Below are 21,974 nucleotides of genomic sequence, written 5' to 3' on the forward strand. Positions count from 1 at the left end.
TAGTTAATGTTGTATTATGTTGGCTAATGCGTTTTATGTTTTTTTAGGAGATTGTTTGAATGTATTTATTTGTCTTTTAATGTTTACATTCATTAATGTTGTAGTAATTCATTGGTTTGATTGGTTAGTGTTACTATTCATTTTGAGTTGGTTTAGGAATTAATTGGTTTCATTGGTTAATGGTTGAATTAAATAATTTTTGATATTGTTACTGCTTGTATTGATTGGATTAGCTGGCTGCTCTTTTTATTGACTTTATTTAGGTATGCTAATGCAAACTCCTTCCCCGTTACCATGTTACAAATAAACTATTTTTAACCTCATTAGCATTGGTGCTGGCCCCGTTTTTGCAGCTGTACACCGCTTACAACATTTGGATTTCTCCTCTGCTTAGACTCATCAGCGTGATGCACGCATAGATATCACATAGAATAAGGTAGATGTGATGCTCCAAATTGTGACCAGTCCTGTAGTGGATATCCGACAGTATATAAAACCACACTGGGTTAATCCAAACCAAGATGGAGTGCCCCCAATAGGATTAATTAACAACTGGTGGGAACATCAGTGGAGTCAGCTTAGATACTCACAAAATCACACCCAACCAGTATAATAATAATAATGGTCAATGACCGTGGTGAACAGGGATAAATAAAAGGCACTGCGGCACTTTACCTGTACTACCAGGGGGGCACTTGTATCATTGGCGGCGTGCAGTCCATCCTTTGTAGATCCACGAGAATAGAGAGCGTTGATAGCGCACAGCCAGGGAGTCCTGTAAAGTCCATGCAGGAGAAGGAAAAAGCCAGGCCACTCCAGAAGTGAAAAAATAGTAATGAATTTATTGCATGCTGAACATACACAAAAAATGGGACAGGTAAACGCACCTACGCGTTTCGTACTCAAGGTACTTTATCAAGGTGACAAAAGTGTATTAAAGCTGCTTATTTATACTTACCCGAACTGCTTCTGAATCAATAGGATGCATGCCGCGTCACCTTCCCGCGCCACGCAGTGTCATGGCGGCAAGACCAGTCACCTGCATGCGCGAAAGAACGCGAGAGAGGTGCGCGCGCAGCTACAGGTCGGGCAGCTCGGGCAGCTCGGGCAAAGGATAAAAGACTCTTAAGCACTACACGCTTCAGCCCACTGAGTGACGTCATCAGCGCGCAACACAGAACGTGGTCACGCTGATGTGATGCCACGTTCAGTAGCCTGACTAAACCTAAAAAACTTTTTTACAAAACAAAATCTTTATTAAACCAAACAATATTGTGCACATAGTTTTTAAGGAGAAAAGTGTATATAAAAACGAATAGCTTGTTGCAATACTAGCAGCAACCCTGTGTAACAGTATACTGAGCAGACAGAAGAAATTATTGTGAGCAATGGTTGATTATAAATAGTGGGCAAATAGCACACATAGTATTAATAATATTTATGTAGATGTATTATAATATAATAATCATACCATATAACATGCCATAGTATTTCAAAGGTATAAACCTAGAATCGTATAAACTTAAGTATATAAGCACAGTTACTGTACATAGGGAAAAATTAAAACACCTTGTTTATCAGAGGAAAAAACAGTTCGTGTTGAACAAGCAATTGAAAATAATAATCAATACATAACTACATAATAGATTCATAATAGGATACTAATAATCTCTACGTAACATTTAACCTGAGTATCAACAGTATTTGTAACAGAGGAATACATTGATATAACGAGTTTATACATAGTGTTATATACATGTTAGTAAAATAATGTATATGAAAATATAAAGAATATATATATATACTCACTATGTATTGTGTATTCAGAAAGATGATCATGAACACCGATTGGGAAAGCTGTGTACTCTATAAGTATAATAACATTAAATGTATTAATTATTTGTGTTCCACCATCTCCCGAAGATTCATAAAACATTGGTCTCCCCACCTGGGAGGCCAATTGTTTCTAGCATTGACTCTTTGGGGGATGGTGTTTCACGCTATGTGGATTATTTTCTCCAACCCCTGGTGCAAAAGCTACCGTCTTACATTAGAGACAGTAGTCATCTAATCAATACCCTAGATGGCTTTAGATGGAAACGCAATCTTATGTGGGTGACACTGGATGTCACATCCCTATACACTGTCATTTCCCATGAACATGGATTGACAGCTGCTGGGTATTTTCTCAATCGGTCTGATTTATCACCTGCACAATCCACGTTCATTTTAGATTCAATTTACTTTCTTCTCACTCACAATTTTTTTCTTTTTAATGGGGTTCATTACCTCCAGACACGTGGAACAGCCATGGGCACGAGTTTTGCCCCCTCATACGCCAACCTCTTCATGGGGTGGTGGGAGCTGTTCCACGTGTTTGGAGAAATTAACAAATATAGGGAGCACATTCTATTTTACAAACGTTTCATTGATGACTTGATATTGATTTGGGAGGGTGATGTCACGGTCTTACACAAATTTATTTTATCACTTAACACAAACAATTTTAATCTTCAGTTCACTCACTCATATAATGCACAACACATTAACTATCTAGACTTATGTTTAAGCCAAAACCAACAAGAGTCCTTCCTTTATTACCCCTTTTAGTAAACAAACTGGAGCTATAAAGAATTTTCTTAGAAAGCATTGGTATGTTCTGTCCCTGGATCCAATTTTAAAACCGTATATTGCAACGGGTCCCAATGTTGTTTTCAAACACGCTAAAACTTTGTCTAACTTTTTATCCCCTAGTCTCTTTGAATCTACAAGAGAGGACAGATCAACATTACCCCACGGAACATATCCATGTTCCCATTGCAAAGCTTGTTCTAAAATGAATAAAAACAAAACTTTTAGTTCTTCTAACACGAGAAAAAGTTACACCATTAAATCATTCATAAATTGTAACTCCTCTTATGTCATTTACTTGCTGAAATGTGGATGTGGCCGACAATACGTTGGATGGACAACTAGGTGTTTAAAAATTAGAATTCTTGAGCATTTACGGCTTATCAATAACGGGGATCAGATTCACCCCGTTTCAAAACACTTTTCTAGTTGCCCATATGGTAACAGCAACTCATTCACATTTCAGGGCATAGAACACGTTCCTGTGCCCATAAGAGGAGGAGATAGGATTAAACAGTTAGATACAGTAGACGAGAATCTTACTGGATTTTTACTTTGAGAACAACAACCCCTCTGGGCATGAACATTGATTGGGATCTAAGTCACTTTTTATGATTCTTCTTTTTTGATTATTTAGTTTAATCATTTTGTAGACATAACATTTTCTATTACAATATTGTTCTAAGTTAATTATTATATTAATTATCACAAATAAGTAATACATTTAATGTTATTATACTTATAGAGTACACAGCTTTTCCAATCGGTGTTCATGATCATTTTTCTGAATACACAATACATAGTGTGTATATATATTCTTTATATTTTCATATACATTATTTTACTAACATGTATATAACACTATGTATAAACTCGTTATATCAATGTATTCCTCTGTTACAAATACTGTTGATACTCAGGTTAAATGTTACGTAGAGATTATTAGTATCCTATTATGAATCTATTATGTAGTTATGTATTGATTATTATTTTCAAATGCTTGTTCAACACGAACTGTTTTTTCCTCTGATAAACAAGGTGTTTTAATTTTTTCCCTATGTACAGTAACTGTGCTTATATACTTAAGTTTATACGATTCTAGGTTTATACCTTTGAAATACTATGGCATGTTATATGGTATGATTATTATATTATAATACATCTACATAAATATTATTAATACTATGTGTGCTATTTGCCCACTATTTATAATCAACCATTGCTCACAATTATTTCTTCTGTCTGCTCAGTATACTGTTACACAGGGTTGCTGCTAGTATTGCAACAAGCTATTCGTTTTTATATACACTTTTCTCCTTAAAAACTATGTGCACAATATTGTTTGGTTTAATAAAGATTTTGTTTTGTAAAAAAGTTTTTTAGGTTTAGTCAGGCTACTGAACGTGGCATCACATCAGCGTGACCACGTTCTGTGTTGCGCGCTGATGACGTCACTCAGTGGGCTGAAGCGCGTAGTGCTTAAGGGTCTTTTATCCTTTGCCTGAGCTGCCCGACCTGTAGCTGTGCGCGCACCTCTCTCGCGTTCTTTCGCGCATGCAGGTGACTGGTCTTGCCGCCATGACACTGCGCGGCGCGGGAAGGTGACGCGGCATCCTATTGATTCAGAAGCAGTTCGGGTAAGTATAAATAAGCAGCTTTAATACACTTTTGTCATCTTGATAAAGTACCTTGAGTACGAAACGCGTAGGTGCGTTTACCTGTCCCGTTTTTTGTGTATGTTCAGCATGCAATAAATTCATTACTATTTTTTTACTTCTGGAGTGGCCTGGCTTTTTCCTTCTCCTGCATGGACTTTACAGGACTCCCTGGCTGTGCGCTAACAATGCTCTCTATTCTCGTGATGCACGCATAGACATGGAGCCGCTGGCCGTGAGTATTGTATCTCCTCCCCACAACAGGTGTAATTGCTGACCAGTAACAGTGCCGATCGATGAGATTTTCTGTCCGGTGGAGTACTGCATTTTATTGTGATCAATATATATCAGTCTTTGTCTCCACCTTGTGGACTTTCAAGGTATATATCTCTCCACTATTCATATAGCACTGGGTCCATTACTTCAAACAGCAATATTTGGCTTCCTTTACACACTTTCAGTGTGTGCAACCTTAATGCTTATCTTGACTATATGTGTCCCTCACACAGAGCATTGCTCTTGGAACTTTGTTTCTAAACTATACGTATATGCAAATAAGATGCTAGTCACCTTTTAGTCTAAACTCACAGCTCTGATAAACCGTGTTAAAGTTATCGCAGGGAAATAACTTTATGATAAATTGGTCTCACCTAAACTTGCCATTAATCACACCAAGACCATTATTATCCTAATGTTATTTCAGTCAATAGGCTATAATGACAAAGGGGTGTAAAAACTGGTACCCTAATATACTATTTTGGCACGGTACTTGGCACTTTCCATTGAAAAGTTGTGTGTCAAATCAAAGTATATATATATGAGCAATTACAGTATGTACCATTCAGTAACACGAAGAGGTGCATCGGTTTAAGTATCATTTAGGTTATGTAACAAACTGTATGTAGCCCCTGTAAACAGCACGGGCTATATATATCTTTCTCCTACTGTGGTAAGTCCTGTTAAGGGCAGGCGCCAGTAGTAATCATGGGTTTCCCCCCTTCACGCCCTGCCTTGAGTGATAGATGCAGGCCCCTGACTCTGCTGCAGGCATGAGTCAGAGGGGAAGTCCTGCTGACATCATGAGAGGTGGGGCTGACTCTATTTAGTAGCCAGTTCCTGTGAATGACAGAACTAGTTCAAGGTCTAGTTCGAGTCTGTCCTGGGAGTTGGAGGAGAGGAGTAGTTCGAGCTCTGTCCTGGAGCAAGAGACAGAGAGAGAACTATGGCCTATGACATTTGGACAGTGAGCAGAGCTCCGGTGGACCAATGCCCCTCACCCTGATGAGGGGGTGATGGGGAGGATCTACCCCCACCCAGAGGATACCCTCTGAGGTGGGCATTGGGGTATTGAGGCCCCTCAGAGACCATCCTGTCGGAGTGCATTTTGGAGGAAAGGAGAGGAGAGGAGAAGGCCTGTACACCTTTGGATTGCATTGTGTGCTGCTGCTGCTGTGTGCTGCCAAGGCTGCTGTGTGCGAGCTAGAGACAATAAAGAGACATTGCTGATTTTACCAGAGACTGTGTGTGATTCTGGAGCATCCACCCTGGGACCAGGGTTATTTCTTCTATAAGGGTCCTACCCCATATCCCTGGGAAGGTATAGAGGATGGAGGCGCTGCACCACCACTAAAGAATGAGGCAACTACCCCAGAAGCCTGGTCCTGTGTCCCCAACATCATCGCAGGAAGCTCAGGCCCTCCTGTTACCGGCAGGTACGCACCACTCAAGCACGTGTATACAGCCCTCACGCACCCTAGATATAGCATCTGTGTCTGGGGGGAGAAATATGGGTTACATTTGGAGGAGCTGCTGAGATCCAGAACAGGACAGGATTACAGTGAAGCAGAGCGGGAAGAGTGATGTGCACTCTCCGTTCAAGTGCTGAAGAAAGTAGGGCATGCCATATTGGGGGTAGTCAGGGGAGCGTGGACCTCCGCTCCCGCACAGTATGCCCTGGGTGCCCTAAGAGGGTGGCGTAAGATGGGTGAATAGCTATTGCTGTCATAGTCCCTTGAGGCAGATAGTGTGAGGCAACTGGGGGGGATTAGCCTGCTAACATGTCCAGGGACCATGGCCCAGGGCTCGCACTATGAGTGGCCAAAAGTAGGGACGCCCGTACTTAGGGAGATGCCCGGTACACACATGAAATGCACCAAAGAGCACTTGCCGGAACAGTCACCGAGTACAGTGCACAGGGAAGGAGTTCTGCCTAGCCTGGGGTATGCCACCTCATACTAGTGGGCAACAGAGAAAGCATGCAGAGAGATGCAGAGAGTGTCAGTGGGTACAGCCAGTGTCTAGGATCGTGTTACACCATAGACACTGAGCGTAGTGCACATTTACATGTGGTGGGCTCATCGAAGATGGCGGCCGTCACTACATGTGCTCTGTGGAGCAAAGAAGAACCCAAAATGGCGACAAACGCGCCATCCACGGGCCAGCAATTAGCAGCCAAACTAAAATGGGCGATTCCCGTCAATCCTGGAGCAAGCACGTGAATCGTGCAAAGAGACTGTACGAGAAATGTGGCGGGAAATGTGCAGGTGTTTGGCGCCAAACCCAGATCCCCTGCAAGAGGAGCGGAGCGGCGCGTAAGCCGAAAGCCCACCCACCTGTGCTGTGACTAGCCAACAACCCAGACCACGTCACACTGAAAGAAGGATTGCCCCGCCTCTGGATTCCACCAGAGGGAGGGGGCACAAGGAGAGCCAATCAGAAGCGTCCTCCCCAGCAAAGGGAGGGAAAGTAAGAGAGAGCGAGGAGCTTCACTTCTGCCTGGCATTCGAGGAGCAAGAAGCTGAAACACTGAACTGTTCCACCCCTGAGCTAAAAATGTCCGAAGTGAGCACCACGATCTACCAGCTACCAGGAGGCTTACTGGTAGTGTAGGTGGAGAGCCACGAGTACCTCCGGTGCCTGTGCATCCACTGCGGGATACCCGGAGCGGTCTCAAGCACCAAGGCACGATATCCTCAAAGCGGCACGTTTTACCTGTGGCCTAACGAGCCATGGCCACTGATTGAGACCCCGTGGGGTGCCTCTCCGGGAACACTAATGGAGGTGGCGGAGATGAAAGACAAGGCTGCCCTAGTTCCCCGTTGCAACCCAGCGGGAAGAACCAAGGCCCAGCCCACTACAGAGCCGAGAGAACCGTCAGCGGAGAAGAGCGTGACCGCAGTGGAGGTACCGCAGCGAGATGGTTTCGTACCCATACCCACTGGTTGTATCGCCCAAGAACCCGGTGACTCCCTTGCGGAGGATCTGATCGTGATATCCTCGGAGGAAGAGGTTGGCGTACCATCGGTGGCGATGCGCCTACCGGCGAACCACCCCAGCGGTAACAAAGAGGAGCAGACTAGTCCGGACACCTTCCGACGGCGAGCGCTGGTGCGGCCTGAGGCCCGTAGAAGTCCCACGACCGTGGTGACTCCCAGTGCGGCGGAGATGGCATCCGAGACGACTCCTGAGGACCTCAAGATCACCAAACAGCAACGGAGTGGTAAGGAGACTCCACCACCCCCTTACTCCCGCCAGGCGAAGACAGCAACCGCGGAGGACAAGAAGGAGAGGCTTGTGGCCTACTTGTCTGTCCACGAACCGGATGCTCCACCACCACCCCTTCCGGTCCTCGATGCACTTCCGGTGCGTGACCACGGAGCGGATGGAGATTCCGCGGGCACCGGCGATGACGTCACTTACGGGCCCGACGGGAAGAGAGGCCCGGGAGCGCTGTTCTTCCCACGGAGAGTAGCCATGGCCACTGCAATGGCCACCCTGAAGAGTCGAGACCCATCGAGAGAAGCGCGAAGTATGGCGGAGAAAGCACCCAAGAAAGCGTCCCTTGGTCGCGGTATTACCCGCTTGCTGGACACTGACTTGAACATTGCCCCAGCCCCAATCCCTAGCTCCATCGCCCCGGCCACTGCCCCTGCCCTGTCATGAGTGTTGTCACCGGGACCTAGCGGGGATAAATTGAGCAAGTACCCCAAATATTCCAGAGATTGGCGGGACTGGGAATTGAGCGATGAGGGGTCTGATGGGGAAATACCATATGCCAATGTGATACGTGTGCCTAACCCTGTGCCGTTTTCTCCTACAGCTAGAGGGAGAGCCCGAGGGTCCCATACTCCAGCAGAGACTGGGTCTGTCAGTATGGTGGTTCACATGATGAACCCTACCATTTATTTCAACGCCAAGGGGAGGAGAGATTGCTCGCGCTCTACAGAGGCGGGGACATCCGGTGTCTCGTCCCAAGCAGAGTCAGAGGTAGAGAACGCTAGCCATTCCACAGAATACGAGCACCGTGACAAGTGGTGGGCACCCCTGTTCACTGGGTACCACGAAGGTATGGACCATACGCGGTTACTACTCATTAAGAACAACATAGTTGATTATTGGTGGGCGGCAGGTGCCTTTGCTCCCCAGGAGGTGGAGGACGAGATAGATCACAGGTACCGGGAGATAGAGCAGAAACTCATTCAGCCAAAGGCCCCAGTATATTTTATGATGAGATTGCTCCTATAGAACCAGAGTTTTGGGTACTGCCAAGCAGGGCGGGTCACCGTAAGCTCACTAAGTTGAGCCAAGCAGACAGAGCCATAGTGGCTAGGATAGGCTGTCACATGGATACGAATACCCTTATGTGCCTGAGCCCATAATGAGGGAAATAGAGGAGAGCAGAGATAGTTGGCTCCGAGAAGCCATACGAGAATATCTACGAACAAAGTTTGGTAAGGCAGGTTACCATAATGAGGACAGGATCAGTGAGTTGGTCCGATCTGGAGTATAGGACGGTGCATATACATGCACAGCGTAATATATCGGCCAGAGCATGGGTCGGTACAGTCCTTCTTTGTGACCATTACGGATCACAATGGCAGAAAAGTAAGGAAACCTGATCCGAAGCATTACTGTTAGGGTTCTCCACGTTGGGAGTAACCAGTGTTTTTGTATTACTACCTCATGTGAGCATATGTTATGACTACCAAACTGCATGATATGTGTTTTGTTTCCCAGGTTGTTCACCGCAGGATGGTACTGCTAAAGATAGGTCCAAGTGGGGACCATTGGATTCCCCCAGAGGGAGAGTGTAGCCCCCTGTAAACAGCACGGGCTATATATATCTTTCTCCTACTGTGGTAAGTCCTGTTAAGGGCAGGCACCAGTAGTAATCATGGGTTTTCCCCCTTCACGCCCTGACTTGAGTGATAGATGCAGGCCCGTGACTCTGCTGCAGGCGTGAGACAGAGGGGAGGTCCTGCTGACATCACGACAGGTAGGGCTGACTCTATTTAGTAGCCAGTTCCTGTGAGTGACAGCTAGTCTAATTCGAGGTCTAGTTTGAGTCTGTCCTGGGAGTTGGAGGAGAGGAGTAGTTCGAGCTCGGTCCTGGGAGCAAGAGAGAGCGAGAGAACTCTGGCCTATGACATTTGGAGAGTGAGCAGAGCTCCGGGGGACCAATGCCCCTCACCTAATGAGGGGGTGATGGGGAGGATCTACCCCCAGTCTGAGGTGGGCGTTGGGGTATTGAGGCCCCTCACAGACCATCCTGTCGGAGTGCATCTTGGAGGAAAGGAGAGGAGAGGAGAAGGCCAGTACACCTTTGAATTGTCTGGTGTGCTGCTGCTGCTGTGTGCTGCCAAGGCTGCTGTGTGCAAGCTAGAGACAATAAAGAGACATTGCTGATTTTACCAGAGACTGTGTGTGATTCTGGAGCATCCACCCTGGGACCAGGGTTATTTCTTCTATAAGGGTCCTACCCCATATCCCGGGAAGGTATAGAGGATGGAGGCGCTGCACCACCACTAAAGAATGAGGCAACTGCCCCAGAAGCCTGGTCCTGTGTCCCCAACATCATCGCGGGAAGCTCAGGCCCTCCTGTTACCGGCAGGTACGCACAACTAAAGCACGTGTAGCCAGCCCTCACGCACCCTAGATATAGCATCTGTGTCTGGAGGGGGGGATATGGGTTACATGTATATTTTATTTACCATAATGTAGGATATGTTTGTAAAAGTAACATGATATAGTATGTTATATATTGTGCTAAATTATGTATGTATAATGACATTACAACCTCACTGTTATTATTTGGATAATTACAAAGAGATGGAGATACTAAACGTAACATTTATTTAAACACACAGTTAAAGCAGTCTGGCTGAAAAATAAAGTGAGCGAACAAAATGTCAAATGACAAGGGAGAATTTCTCTTTCTCTTTTTACGTTTAGGAAATGCACATGTGTTCTGTGTCTGGAACGCATGTGCGTTAATTGGTACGGATGTTCGATTTTTCCCAGTGCACCTGGGCATCGTATTGGTTATCACGTCTCTGTGCTAATAACACACGGCATTTATCGGTACAATACTACTTTGGGTGACAGACGTGATTTTTGCATATAATTAGCTTAGGGGATACCCATTAAACTAAGGAAAAATAATGTCTGTTACCTGGTTTGGCAAAAACGCATTATTTTAACAGGGCTTCATGCATCTGGGCCAGGGACAATGCATGAGAACTGAGACTGAGATCCAAGACTGGAACAGTCTCTAATGTCTAGGTTTAGGACTGAATAGGTCTGCAAAAGTCATTCCCTCAAAAACTAAATAGAATATAAACGTTGCTATTGGTATTTGGTCTGTTTTTATCTGCTGATATACCACATTGGTTATTGGATACAATGGCATATTGAAAACCTGGTATGTACTGGTAACTCCAACATGACAGAAATACACAGTAAAATACTTAGATATTCTCTTGAAATAGGGTCATTTAGTTTAACCCTTTGGCCAAAGCGTTGTAAGCTTGCGAGCCACGTCAAGGCAGACACCTGTTCGCAAGTCCTAACCCTACCAGATAAAATACTAATATACCTCTATTAGGATTAAAATTCTCATTTACCTCTATGAGGAGGGAGAAAGACCACAGTGGGTTTATATCCAGCAGAATGAGGCAATTGCAAACTAGGGAAGTGGGGAGGGGCGGGCTTTAAACCTGGGAAGGAGGAGCCACTAACCTCCACCAGCTGGAACAGCTGAGAATGGGTTAAGAAAACACAGAACCCCAGTAAGCTCTTTTTGGGAACACCTGAGCCCCCACAAAATATATATATGTATATGTGTCAAAATGGAGTGCTATCGAGCGTGGCAAATGTATACAACAGACGACAGAGAAGCCCAATGCTACATCCAACATGACAGAAATACACAGTAAAATACTTATATATTCTCTTGAAATAGGGTCATTTAGTTTAACCCTTTGGCCAAAGCGTTGTAAGCTTGCGAGCCACTTCAAGGCAGACACCTGTTCGCAAGTCCTAACACTACCAGATAAAATACTAATATACCTCTATTAGGATTAAAATTCTCATTTACCTCTATTAGGAGGGAGAAAGACCACAGTGGGTCTATATCCAGCAGAATGAGGCACTTGCAAACCAGGGAAGTGGGGAGGGGCAGGCTTAAAACCTGGGAAGGAGGAGCCACTAACCTCCACCAGCTGGAACAGCTGAGAATGGGTTAACAAAACACAGAACCCCAGTAAGCTCTTTTTGGGAACCCCTGAGCCCCCACAAAATATGTATATGTGTCAAAATGGAGTGCTATCGAGCGTGGCAAATGCATACAACAGACGACAGAGAAGCCCAATGCTACATCCAACATGACAGAAATACACAGGAAAATACTTATATATTCTCTTGAAATAGGGTCATTTAGTTTAACCCTTTGGCCAAAGCGTTGTAAGCTTGGGAGCCACGTCAAGGCAGACACCTGTTCGCAAGTTCTAACACTACCAGATAAAATACTAATATACCTCTATTAGGATTAAAATTCTCATTTACCTCTATTAGGAGGGAGAAAGACCACAGTGGGTCTATATCCAGCAGAATGAGGCACTTGCAAACCAGGGAAGTGGGGAGGGGCGGGCTTAAAACCTGGGAAGGAGGAGCCACTAACCTCCACCAGCTGGAACAGCTGAGAATGGGTTAACAAAACACAGAACCCCAGTAAGCTTTTTTGGGAACCCCTGAGCCCCCACAAAATATATATATGTATATGTGTCAAAATGGAATGCTATCGAGCGTGGCAAATGTATAGCCAAAGGGTTAAACTAAATGACCCTATTTCAAGAGAATATATAAGTATTTTACTGTGTATTTCTGTCATGTTGGATGTAGCATTGGGCTTCTCTGTCGTCTGTTGTATACATTTGCCACGCTCGATAGCACTCCATTTTGACACATATACATATATATATTTTGTGGGGGCTAAGGGGTTCCCAAAAAGAGCTTACTGGGGTTCTATATTTTGTTAACCCATTCTCAGCTGTTCCAGCTGGTGGAGGTTAGTGGCTCCTCCTTCCCAGGTTTTAAGCCCGCCCCTCCCCACTTCCCTAGTTTGCAAGTGCCTCATTCTACTGGATATAGACCCACTGTGGTCTTTCTCCCTCCTAATAGAGGTAAATGAGAATTTTAATCCTAATAGAGGTATATTAGTATTTTATCTGGTAGTGTTAGGACTTGCGAACAGGGGTCTGCCTTGACGTGGCTCGCAAGCTTACAACGCTTTGGCCAAAGGGTTAAACTAAATGACCCTATTTCAAGAGAATATATAAGTATTTTACTGTGTATTTCTGTCATGTTGGATGTAGCATTGGGCTTCTCTGTCGTCTGTTGTATACATTTGCCACGCTCGATAGCACTCCATTTTGACACATATACATATATATATTTTGTGGGGGCTCTGGGGTTCCCAAAAAGAGCTTACTGGGGTTCTGTGTTTTATGTACTGGTAACCCCTGAAGTGGAGTAAAAGGTTGGAGATGGACATTTGGTGAATAGGGTGTTTTTTTAGATCTGAGTAAATAAAAGAGACAGCAGGGATATGATTTTGGAACTGCAATATAATAATATACTGTACCATAATGGCTACAGTATGTACTGTACTCTGAACAACAATACCACTAACTACAAAATTCTAAACTAATTCACTGCAATCACTACTTGTTCACCATACTCACATATCATGATCCTATAAAACAGACCTTGTGCTTGTGTTCACGCTATTTTATTATAGACGAAATAGACACACCCAATTGACCATGCCTTACATGAAGTGTGTGTGTGTAGCCATGTGAGCAAAGCACGACATCCCATGGTTGATCTACTACATTGTATTGTGCACTCAAAGTGATATAATTATTCTCAACTCACTTTCTTTCAGGCTCCTTTATCAGTCTGCAGTGCCCCATGCCCAAAAGGCCACAGAAGAGCTACACGTCAAGGGCAAAAGATCTGCTGTTTTGATTGTATACTATGCTCTGAAGGGGAGATCCTGAACCCTGCAGGTGTGTAATACTTACACTTACTATAAAAATACTGTATTTCCAACACGTGTTACTAATTTAGTTACTGAAAAAGATTAGCAAATCAGTATTACCCTAAAATCTATGGTTAGTCTATCTTATAGCTGAAGGTTGGATATGAATTGTCAGCATCCACAGATCATTCAAATCTCTATACATATCACCTTAGGAATATGATGCAGGGGTCCATAGTTCTGCTCCTAATTATAAATTCTCAAAATTCAATATACTGTAGACATAATATAAATTATTGTTTGCTGTGTATGAAGAGATTGCAAAACAATGATTTTGACAAACACATTGAAGTCCTACCTTGTGGGAATATGGACAACTCTTTCTTGACACCGATAGTATTAGCCTCATCTTCAAGACTGGAAAAGTGTATGTGTTGTCCATTCTCTATATGTACTGTACAAACTTGGCAATCATTTTTATCTAATAATTATTTTCATTTTTTTTCAGATAACAGTGAATGCCTCAAGTGTCCAGAAGATAAATGGCCTGATACCATAAAAGAGGTGTGTGTGCCAAAACTCATCCAGTTCCTCTCCTATGAAGAGTTTTTAGGAGCCTCTTTGGCTAGCATTTCAATAATTTTGTGTTTGCTCACAGTTTCTGTGCTCTGCTTGTTCATAATAAAGCACAAGACTCCCATAGTAAAGGCCAATAACAGAGAGCTAAGCTACCTCCTCCTCATCTCCCTCATTCTCTGCTTCCTCTGCTCCTTGGTATTCATTGGCCGCCCAACCATGATGACCTGCATGCTTCGCCAGGTGGTGTTTGGGGTCATATTCTCTGTTTGCCTTTCCGTGATACTGGCCAAAACTATCACTGTCATCATGGTGTTCAGTGGTACCAATCCGGACAGCAGGTTAAGAAAGCTGGTGGGATTCAGGATTCCCATTTACATTGTTCCTTTCTGTACAATGATCCAGATAGTTTTGTGCATTGTCTGGCTAATCAGTTCTCCCCCATTAGCAGAGCTTAATATGGCAGCAGAGATTGGAACCATAGTTATTGAATGTAATGAGGGATCCAAAGTGTTATTTTCATGCGTCTTGGGCTATATGGGTCTCTTAGCCTTTATTAGCCTCCTAGTGGCATTTCTGGCCAGGAAACTCCCTGATACCTTTAATGAAGCCAAGTTTATCACTTTCAGCATGCTGGTTTTTGCCAGTGTTAGGGTGACATTTATACCAGCTTATCTCAGCACCAAAGGCAAACACATGGTGGCTGTCGAAGTTTTTGCTATCTTATCTTCAAGTTCTGGACTCCTTGTTTGCATATTTTTCCCAAAATGCTACATCATTATAATACAGCCTCAGATGAACAGTAAAAAGTATATAACAGGGAGAAGCAGCAATAAAAGAGGATTGTGAATAGGACCTGGAACATCTCATTCACTGATCATCTCAACGTGACTATCTGCCTTAGATCTGAAAAACATGGCTATGAATACTATACCTCAGGGTTCTAACTGTATGACCATTCATGATTGATGCAAATATACAGTACATGAGAATAAAAGCATTTAAGAGGGAGTCAATGTCCTTATTAAAATTTGCCTCACAATTATATATATTCTGTCCTGGTAAAGCTTCCACTGGGTAGCCGAAACGTCAAGGTATTAAAGATATGTTTACTGTAAGTTTTGGGGTGCCTCCTTCACTGATTTTCTACATTGTTCTTAATAGAGATGGGCAAATCTTTTTGGTGGATTTGGATCTGCTTTGGTTCGAGCGGTTACTTTATTCTGCGGATTTCAGCGAATTAGTCTCAAAAATGGTGATTTCACATTCTGCTGATTTTTTTAACACCGATACCCCATCCGCGGATTCCGCAATCCGCTAATAGATTTTAAGAATCCAATCCATCATCGGCGGATTGTATCCAATGGCGGATAAGGATTACTGTAATCCGCTTGGATTGAAACTGCAACAACCCGTCGGTGGATTTTACACGATGGAACGGATTTTGAATGGCAAATTCTGAAAAATCCGTGAAACGGATTTGGACTGGTTAAACAGTCTTTCAAATCTAACAGTACTTCCGCTATTTTGTGTTCTCTCTCTCTCACTTCCTCTTTTTCTCTCTCTTTCTCTCTCTCTTTTTTTTTTCTCTCTACCTCTCTCTTTTTCTCTCTTTTTCTCTCTCTCACAATCATCTGTTCCTTAGCAGGTCTAAAAATTGCTAAATACAACCTCAGATGAACAGCAACACATGACATATTACACTGTGTCATTATTTATTTAACAAAAATAAAGTCAAAATGGAGAAGCTATGTGTGAAAAACTAAGTACACCCTTACTGCTTCCATAGGGATAAAGATGCTAAGTAGCAGACAGGTGCTGCTAATCAAATGCCCTTGATTAATTGATCATCTGCAAGTGTGACAACCACTGTAAAAGCCGAAGTTTTAGCAGTTTGCTGGTCTGGAGCATCCAGGTGTTTGTTAACACAATGCCAAGGAAGAAAGACATCAGCAATGATCTTAGAGAAGCAATTGTTGCTGCCCATCAATCTGGGAAGGGTTATAAGGCCATTTCCAAACAATTTAAAGTTCATCATTCTACAGTGAGAAAGATTATTCAAAAGTGGAAAACATTCAAGACAGTTGCCAACCTTCACAGGAGTGGATGTCCCAGCAAAATCACCCGAAGGTCAGACCGTGCAATGCTCACAGAAATTGCAAAAAAACCTAGAGTTCCTGTAGTGCTGATGGATATTCTAAAACAAATCTGGGGCAAACACCAACAAGACCCAGGTACATCCTGGGTTCATGCTGCAACATTTCCCTGACATTTCTGCAGACAGACTAATGGCCCATCGGATTAAAAGCGGGGGTCCCTGGTTGTCCTATTCTAACTGAAAGTTTAAGGCAAGTTTAAGAATACTCGTCGGCGCACCTGTACATCATTATACAGTAAGAAAGATTATTCAAAAGTGGAAAACATTCAAGACAATTGCCAATCTTCCCAGGAGTGGACATCCCAGCAAATTCACCCCAAGGTAAGACCGTGCAATGCTCAGAGAAATTGCAAAATACCCAAGAGTTACATCTCAGATTCTACAGGCCTCAGTTAGCATGTTAAATGTTAATGTTCATGCCAGTACAATTAGAAAAAGACTGAACAAGTATGGTTTGTTTGGAAAGGTTGCCAGGAGAAAGCATCTTCTCTCTAAAAAGAAGATGGCAGCATGGCTTAGGTTTGCAACGTTGCATCTGAACAAACCACAAGACTTCTGGAACAATATCCTTTGGACAGACGAGACCAAAGTGGAGATGTTTGGCCATAATGCACAGCGCCACGTTTGGTGAAAACCAAACACAGCATATCAGCACAAACACCTCATCCCAACTGTCAAACACGGTGGTGGAGGGGTGATGATTTGGCCTCGTTTTTGCAGCCACAGGACCTGAGAACCTTGCAGTCATTGAGTCGACTATGAACTCCTCTGTATTCTAGAGTCAAATGTGAGGCCATCTGTCCAACAGCTAAAGCTTGGCCGAAATTGGGTCATGCAATAGGACAATGATCCCAAGCACACCAGCAAATCTACAGCAGAATGGCTGAAAAAGAAAAGAATCAAGGTGTTGCAATGGCCCAGTCAAAGTCCAGACCTCAACCCGATTGAAATGCTGCGGCTGGACCTTAAGAGAGCTGTGCATAAACAAATGCCCACAAACCTCAATGAACTGAAGCAACGTTGTAAAGAAGAGTGGGCCAAAATTCCTCCACAACGATGTGACAGACTGATAAAGTCATACAGAAAACGATTACTTCAAGTTATTGCTGCTAAAGGTGGTTCTACAAGCTATTGAATCATAAGGTGTACTTAGTTTTTCACACATGGCTTCTCCATTTTGGCTTTATTTTTGTTAAATCATTATGATTTCTTTGGGGAAAGGAAGGGTATCTAAACCCTTTCTGATCTCATTTTGTCTTATCCTGTAGATCTACACACGCTACTGTGAACATTTTGAGGCAACATTTTACAAAGTGTGTAGTCTGTCTTTACCATTGAGATTACAAAGATTAATAAATTACAGAGATATGTATTTCACATTTTTGCATTATGTTTACAATCTGAAATAAAAAGAAATACTATTCATTTATCTTACTGTGTTGTGTGGTTAATCAATTTAGTGCTGGGACGAGCTTTTTGGGCATGTAGCACTGAGGCTATGTATCTTTAGTTATATTACATGTAGTGACAGATTTCCCATAATGCCTGTTAGGCCCAAACCGAGGGCGGTAAAATTTGGAAGCGGCAAAAATTTCCGCCCCATATATATTTGAAGCACTCTCGGGCCTATCAGACCTCACAGGAATGCACTTGTATATCTAACAGGAATGCACCATATATCTAACAGGAATGCACTTATATATCTAACAGGAATGCACTTATATATCTAACAGGAATGCACTTACATGTGTCGGCCGCCTCCTTTCTGCAGCCCACCATCTCCTTTTGAATCCCAGCGCCGCTGATGCCTTCACAAAGCGTCTCGTTGCTATGGCAACATGATGCCACACGCCGTCACCTCGAGGACATCCGCGGCGCCATTTGACGCTTGTATTCCAAAGGAAGTACAGGGCAGCAGCAAGGAGGCGGCCGACACGGCTAAGTGTCTAGGGGCGGCAGATTTGCTTAATTGTTGCTGGGTTTTTTATGGCCAATTTGTCCTGTTACATGATGTGGAAGATCAGAAAGTGACTCAGCATGCTAAATACATTGACATTACCTAGATCTTTTAATGCAACCATTTGCAGAATTAAGATACTGTATCTACAGTACTTCTTAGCTAAATAATGTATAATTCAGTTTTTTATCATTTAAAAAAAAATTTGGCTTTCATTTTTTTTTTTTTTTGAGTGGTGTCTGTCAGGGCAGGAGGGTCTGTGCCTCAGGAAAAAGCAGGAGATTGGTGGGACTGCAAACCCATTGAAATTAGTATAACTCACCAGATGATAGAAAACAAATAAAAAAGATTTATTGATTACATAACAAAAAAAAAGAAACTCCTTGTGAAAGCGCCAACTCGGTGCAAAACCTGTGGGAGGAGATTTTGTCCCTTTTTTGTATTCTTGTGCTGTATTTTTTATTATGTATTCAATAAATATTTTTAATTTTTTTCTATCATCTGGTGAATTCCGCTAATTTCTATGGGTTTGCAGTCCCACCAATCTGCTGCTTTTTTCCTGTTCGGCATTTTTGATTGGAGTGACGAACATAAGCAGTACTGATCCGTTTGCACTACACGCTTGTTCAAACACCTGCCAGTGAGTCAGAGATGGTGCACTGTAAGGAGTATAGGCACTCCCCACTGTTATCATTGGAGGCACGGTGCTGATTTCTATTCCTGGTTATGATGAAGAGGTAATTAACCTGACCCCTTTTGGATTTTCTGGGTTGGTTCATTTATCACCCTTCAAGTGCTCTCCTCTCTCCCCTTCTCAACCTACATGCCTCTTGCATTTAGCAGCGGATCCCTATAGTACTCGTGCCAACTGAGATTACCCTTTATTTCTTGATGTCATAATTGGTTCTTATTCAGTGTGTGATGGTGCGGGTAGCCAGTCTTAAGAAATAAAGGTGAAGCCCGGCTGGTTACCCCTAAAAAACGTGTGCCCCCGGCAGCTAAGTAGCACCATGAACCGGGGACAGTGTATTTGTGTTGCAATCCATTGCAAAAATGTATTAGAAGCTATATGTTGTGTTTTCACATTTCAGGGCGTGGATTAAATTGGGGATTTTTTGTGCATGAGTTTTAAGGGGGATATTTGGGTGAAACTGTTTAGTTTAGAATATGCATACGGGGTCAGGGACCAAAGTTACTGGTTCTCCGGAGAAAGTACCCGATGAGCAGGCAAGGTCTGCAGGTATGCGTATGCACATTGACCCGGCAATATCTCCCCTTAAAAACGTAGTAGCAACTCACAACTAGGATGTTTTTATTAAGCATATCCCCGGCCTGGATTAGCAAGTGTAAAATGTGATTTACTGTGTAAAGTGTTGCAGACCAGAGATACTGGTAGTACTGACATTTTACCCGCATAAAAGATATATTGCTGCAGGAAAGATGAATCAGGATAGCAGTCTCTTGCAAATGTATGTGCTGTGGTTACATTTCTTGGTAACTGGGAGTGTTTAACATCCCAATTTTATATGATTTACGGGTATGCGTCTGTACATTAAGACGCTGTGTTTTATGGAAGTGTAATCTGTGCCCACCAGCAAGTTCTGCAAATCGGTTTTAAAACACAGTACAAGAGCCTGTTTTAAAACCCGATTACAGAGTCCAAGTTTAGGGTCCAAGTTCTAGGGACTATGTTTTAGGGAGCAAGTTTTAGACTCCAAGTTCCCAATGTTAAAAGATGGGTACCCATTATTATGCAGCCAGCCCTAGTAATGTAATTACCCGGGGGGGGGGGGGTCTACATGGCAATGGCTGATCAAAGGAGCGGATGGGTGGCAGGACATCTGGAAAGCGGGGAAGGGCGGAGTACCAAGTCCAGAGAACAAGGCTCGTGATTGGCTGGCGGGAAAATTCCCATGCTCTGATTGGTCGCCAGTCTGTCTTCCATGATAGAGATAGCTCATCGGAGTGTATGTAAGGAGACTGCCTGATCCGAGAACAAGACCATCTTGTGGCTTGAGTTGGTGAGGTGCTGGCGGGCTTTTCAAAGTACCATTGCGCATCCGCAGAGAGGTGCCGGGAGTTGCGGTAGCCAATACAGGGTTTTGCACAAGCACAGTAGCTCAGGCAAAGTGGCAGCCAATGCCTATAGGTTCCAGATGGGGAACTACAATCCCCCGAAGCCCAAGGGGCAGCAGTCACGTGCTGTGAAAAAAACAATAGGGCGCTAGTATTTCCTGTAAGGGGGAATGGATACATTTTGTGTGCTGTGACCGCAATGCAGTCGGAGCTGGGACGCCATCAGAGTAGGGTGTTAGTGTGCAGGTGTCTGTGTCACCTGCACTAGGCCAGAGACCCCCATTAGGCCACAGCTAGGCCCCAATTCCCCTCAGCTTGTGGTTGCTGCAGGGACAGGCCCATAGTATAGGGACACTGCCCCTGTAGCTTTAGAGTGAGGGATACAGACAGAAGCAGCTGCATCCTGTTTATAGGTGGTTTGGGACCAGATCACCCTTCACATAGAGACTCTTATCGACGGTGGCACAGTCCAGGTGGGATACCACCCAACATAGAGGCAGAGGCTTCACAGGTTACGGCAACAGATCCGTGGATCCCATCATCATCTACAGCAACTGCACGCCCGGGTGTGACACATCCAGCAGGTACCCAACTTTTCACGTGCACCAACAACACTTTAGTAGGCAGCGCTGTACCACACATTGGGTGGGGGGATTGACCTTTTGGACACCAGGTTGGTTTGGTGCCCAAGGGCCCCTAGGTACTTTGGGGATGGTGACTTCATTGAGAGGGATGGAGTATTGGAAGGTACGGCCGTGCGTGGCCTGATGGATAGGCTGTAACTATATTTAGCTGCATATAGTAAAACTGTTCTGCTATACCAAGTGTGTATTCTTTATGTGTCCTTTTAATGGGGGAATACCACATGCTAGAATCCTGTACAGGTGGAGACGCTACCGAGCACCACTCAAGTGAACCCTAGGTTCCCAGCAGCGGAGGTTCAGATCTCCTGGGTACCATCAGGTATTGCACCACACCCATACACCATAGCCACACATCTCCCAGGCGGTGGGGGAAAGTGCGCTACATATATATATCAGTTGGTAGTGAAGGCAGGATAGCCAGTGAAGTGAAGGGAAGTGGACAATGCATTGATTTACACAGATATAACAATCAAAGAGTGCTAACTTAGTGTTCACAGGTTAATCATTATTCTGAGCAAAACATTAACAAAATTAAAGGAGTACGTAATTGGGACCCAAGGGACGCACCCATGCGTTACTGAGAGATGGAATAACAACTGTGTTTTATTACATACATAACAAGCCATACAGTGTTCCAATACCATGCTGATGTTACTTAACTGGTGACTGACACTCTGCATTGCCAGGTGCCAATTTGACAATTGACAATTCTGACAGAGATGTTAGGGGTGGGTGTAGCCCGGTATAGTACTGTAGTTTGGGTGTTGCATTGTGCAGGCCCACACTTGATAGTCCAAATAAAATATATCTAATATAATGGCATGTTTGCAATTTTTCATTTTGCCACTAAGATTATGATGACGATGAGGATGATGTTGTTTGTAGTGCTGGAGGTAGATGTGGTGGCAGTGGCAGGAGATGAACAACTACACAATAAGCCACTGACATGACAACAGAG

At 43.7% G+C, this 21,974-nt stretch overlaps 1 protein-coding gene across 1 annotated transcript in view; it reads left to right on the plus strand.

The window, feature by feature from the left end:
* The window catches only part of LOC142498503 (extracellular calcium-sensing receptor-like), a 30,872-nt gene extending 15,842 nt beyond the window's left edge, over positions 1-15,030 (plus strand). The window contains exons 4-5 of the mRNA XM_075606737.1: positions 13,510-13,633; positions 14,114-15,030. Coding sequence (XP_075462852.1) covers positions 13,510-13,633; positions 14,114-15,030 — 1,041 coding nt within the window. The remainder of the gene's footprint in view (positions 1-13,509; positions 13,634-14,113) is intronic.
* Positions 15,031-21,974: the final 6,944 nt, after the last annotated feature.

This window comes from Ascaphus truei, chromosome 7 (assembly GCF_040206685.1).
Source record: "Ascaphus truei isolate aAscTru1 chromosome 7, aAscTru1.hap1, whole genome shotgun sequence".
NCBI lineage: Eukaryota > Metazoa > Chordata > Amphibia > Anura > Ascaphidae > Ascaphus > Ascaphus truei.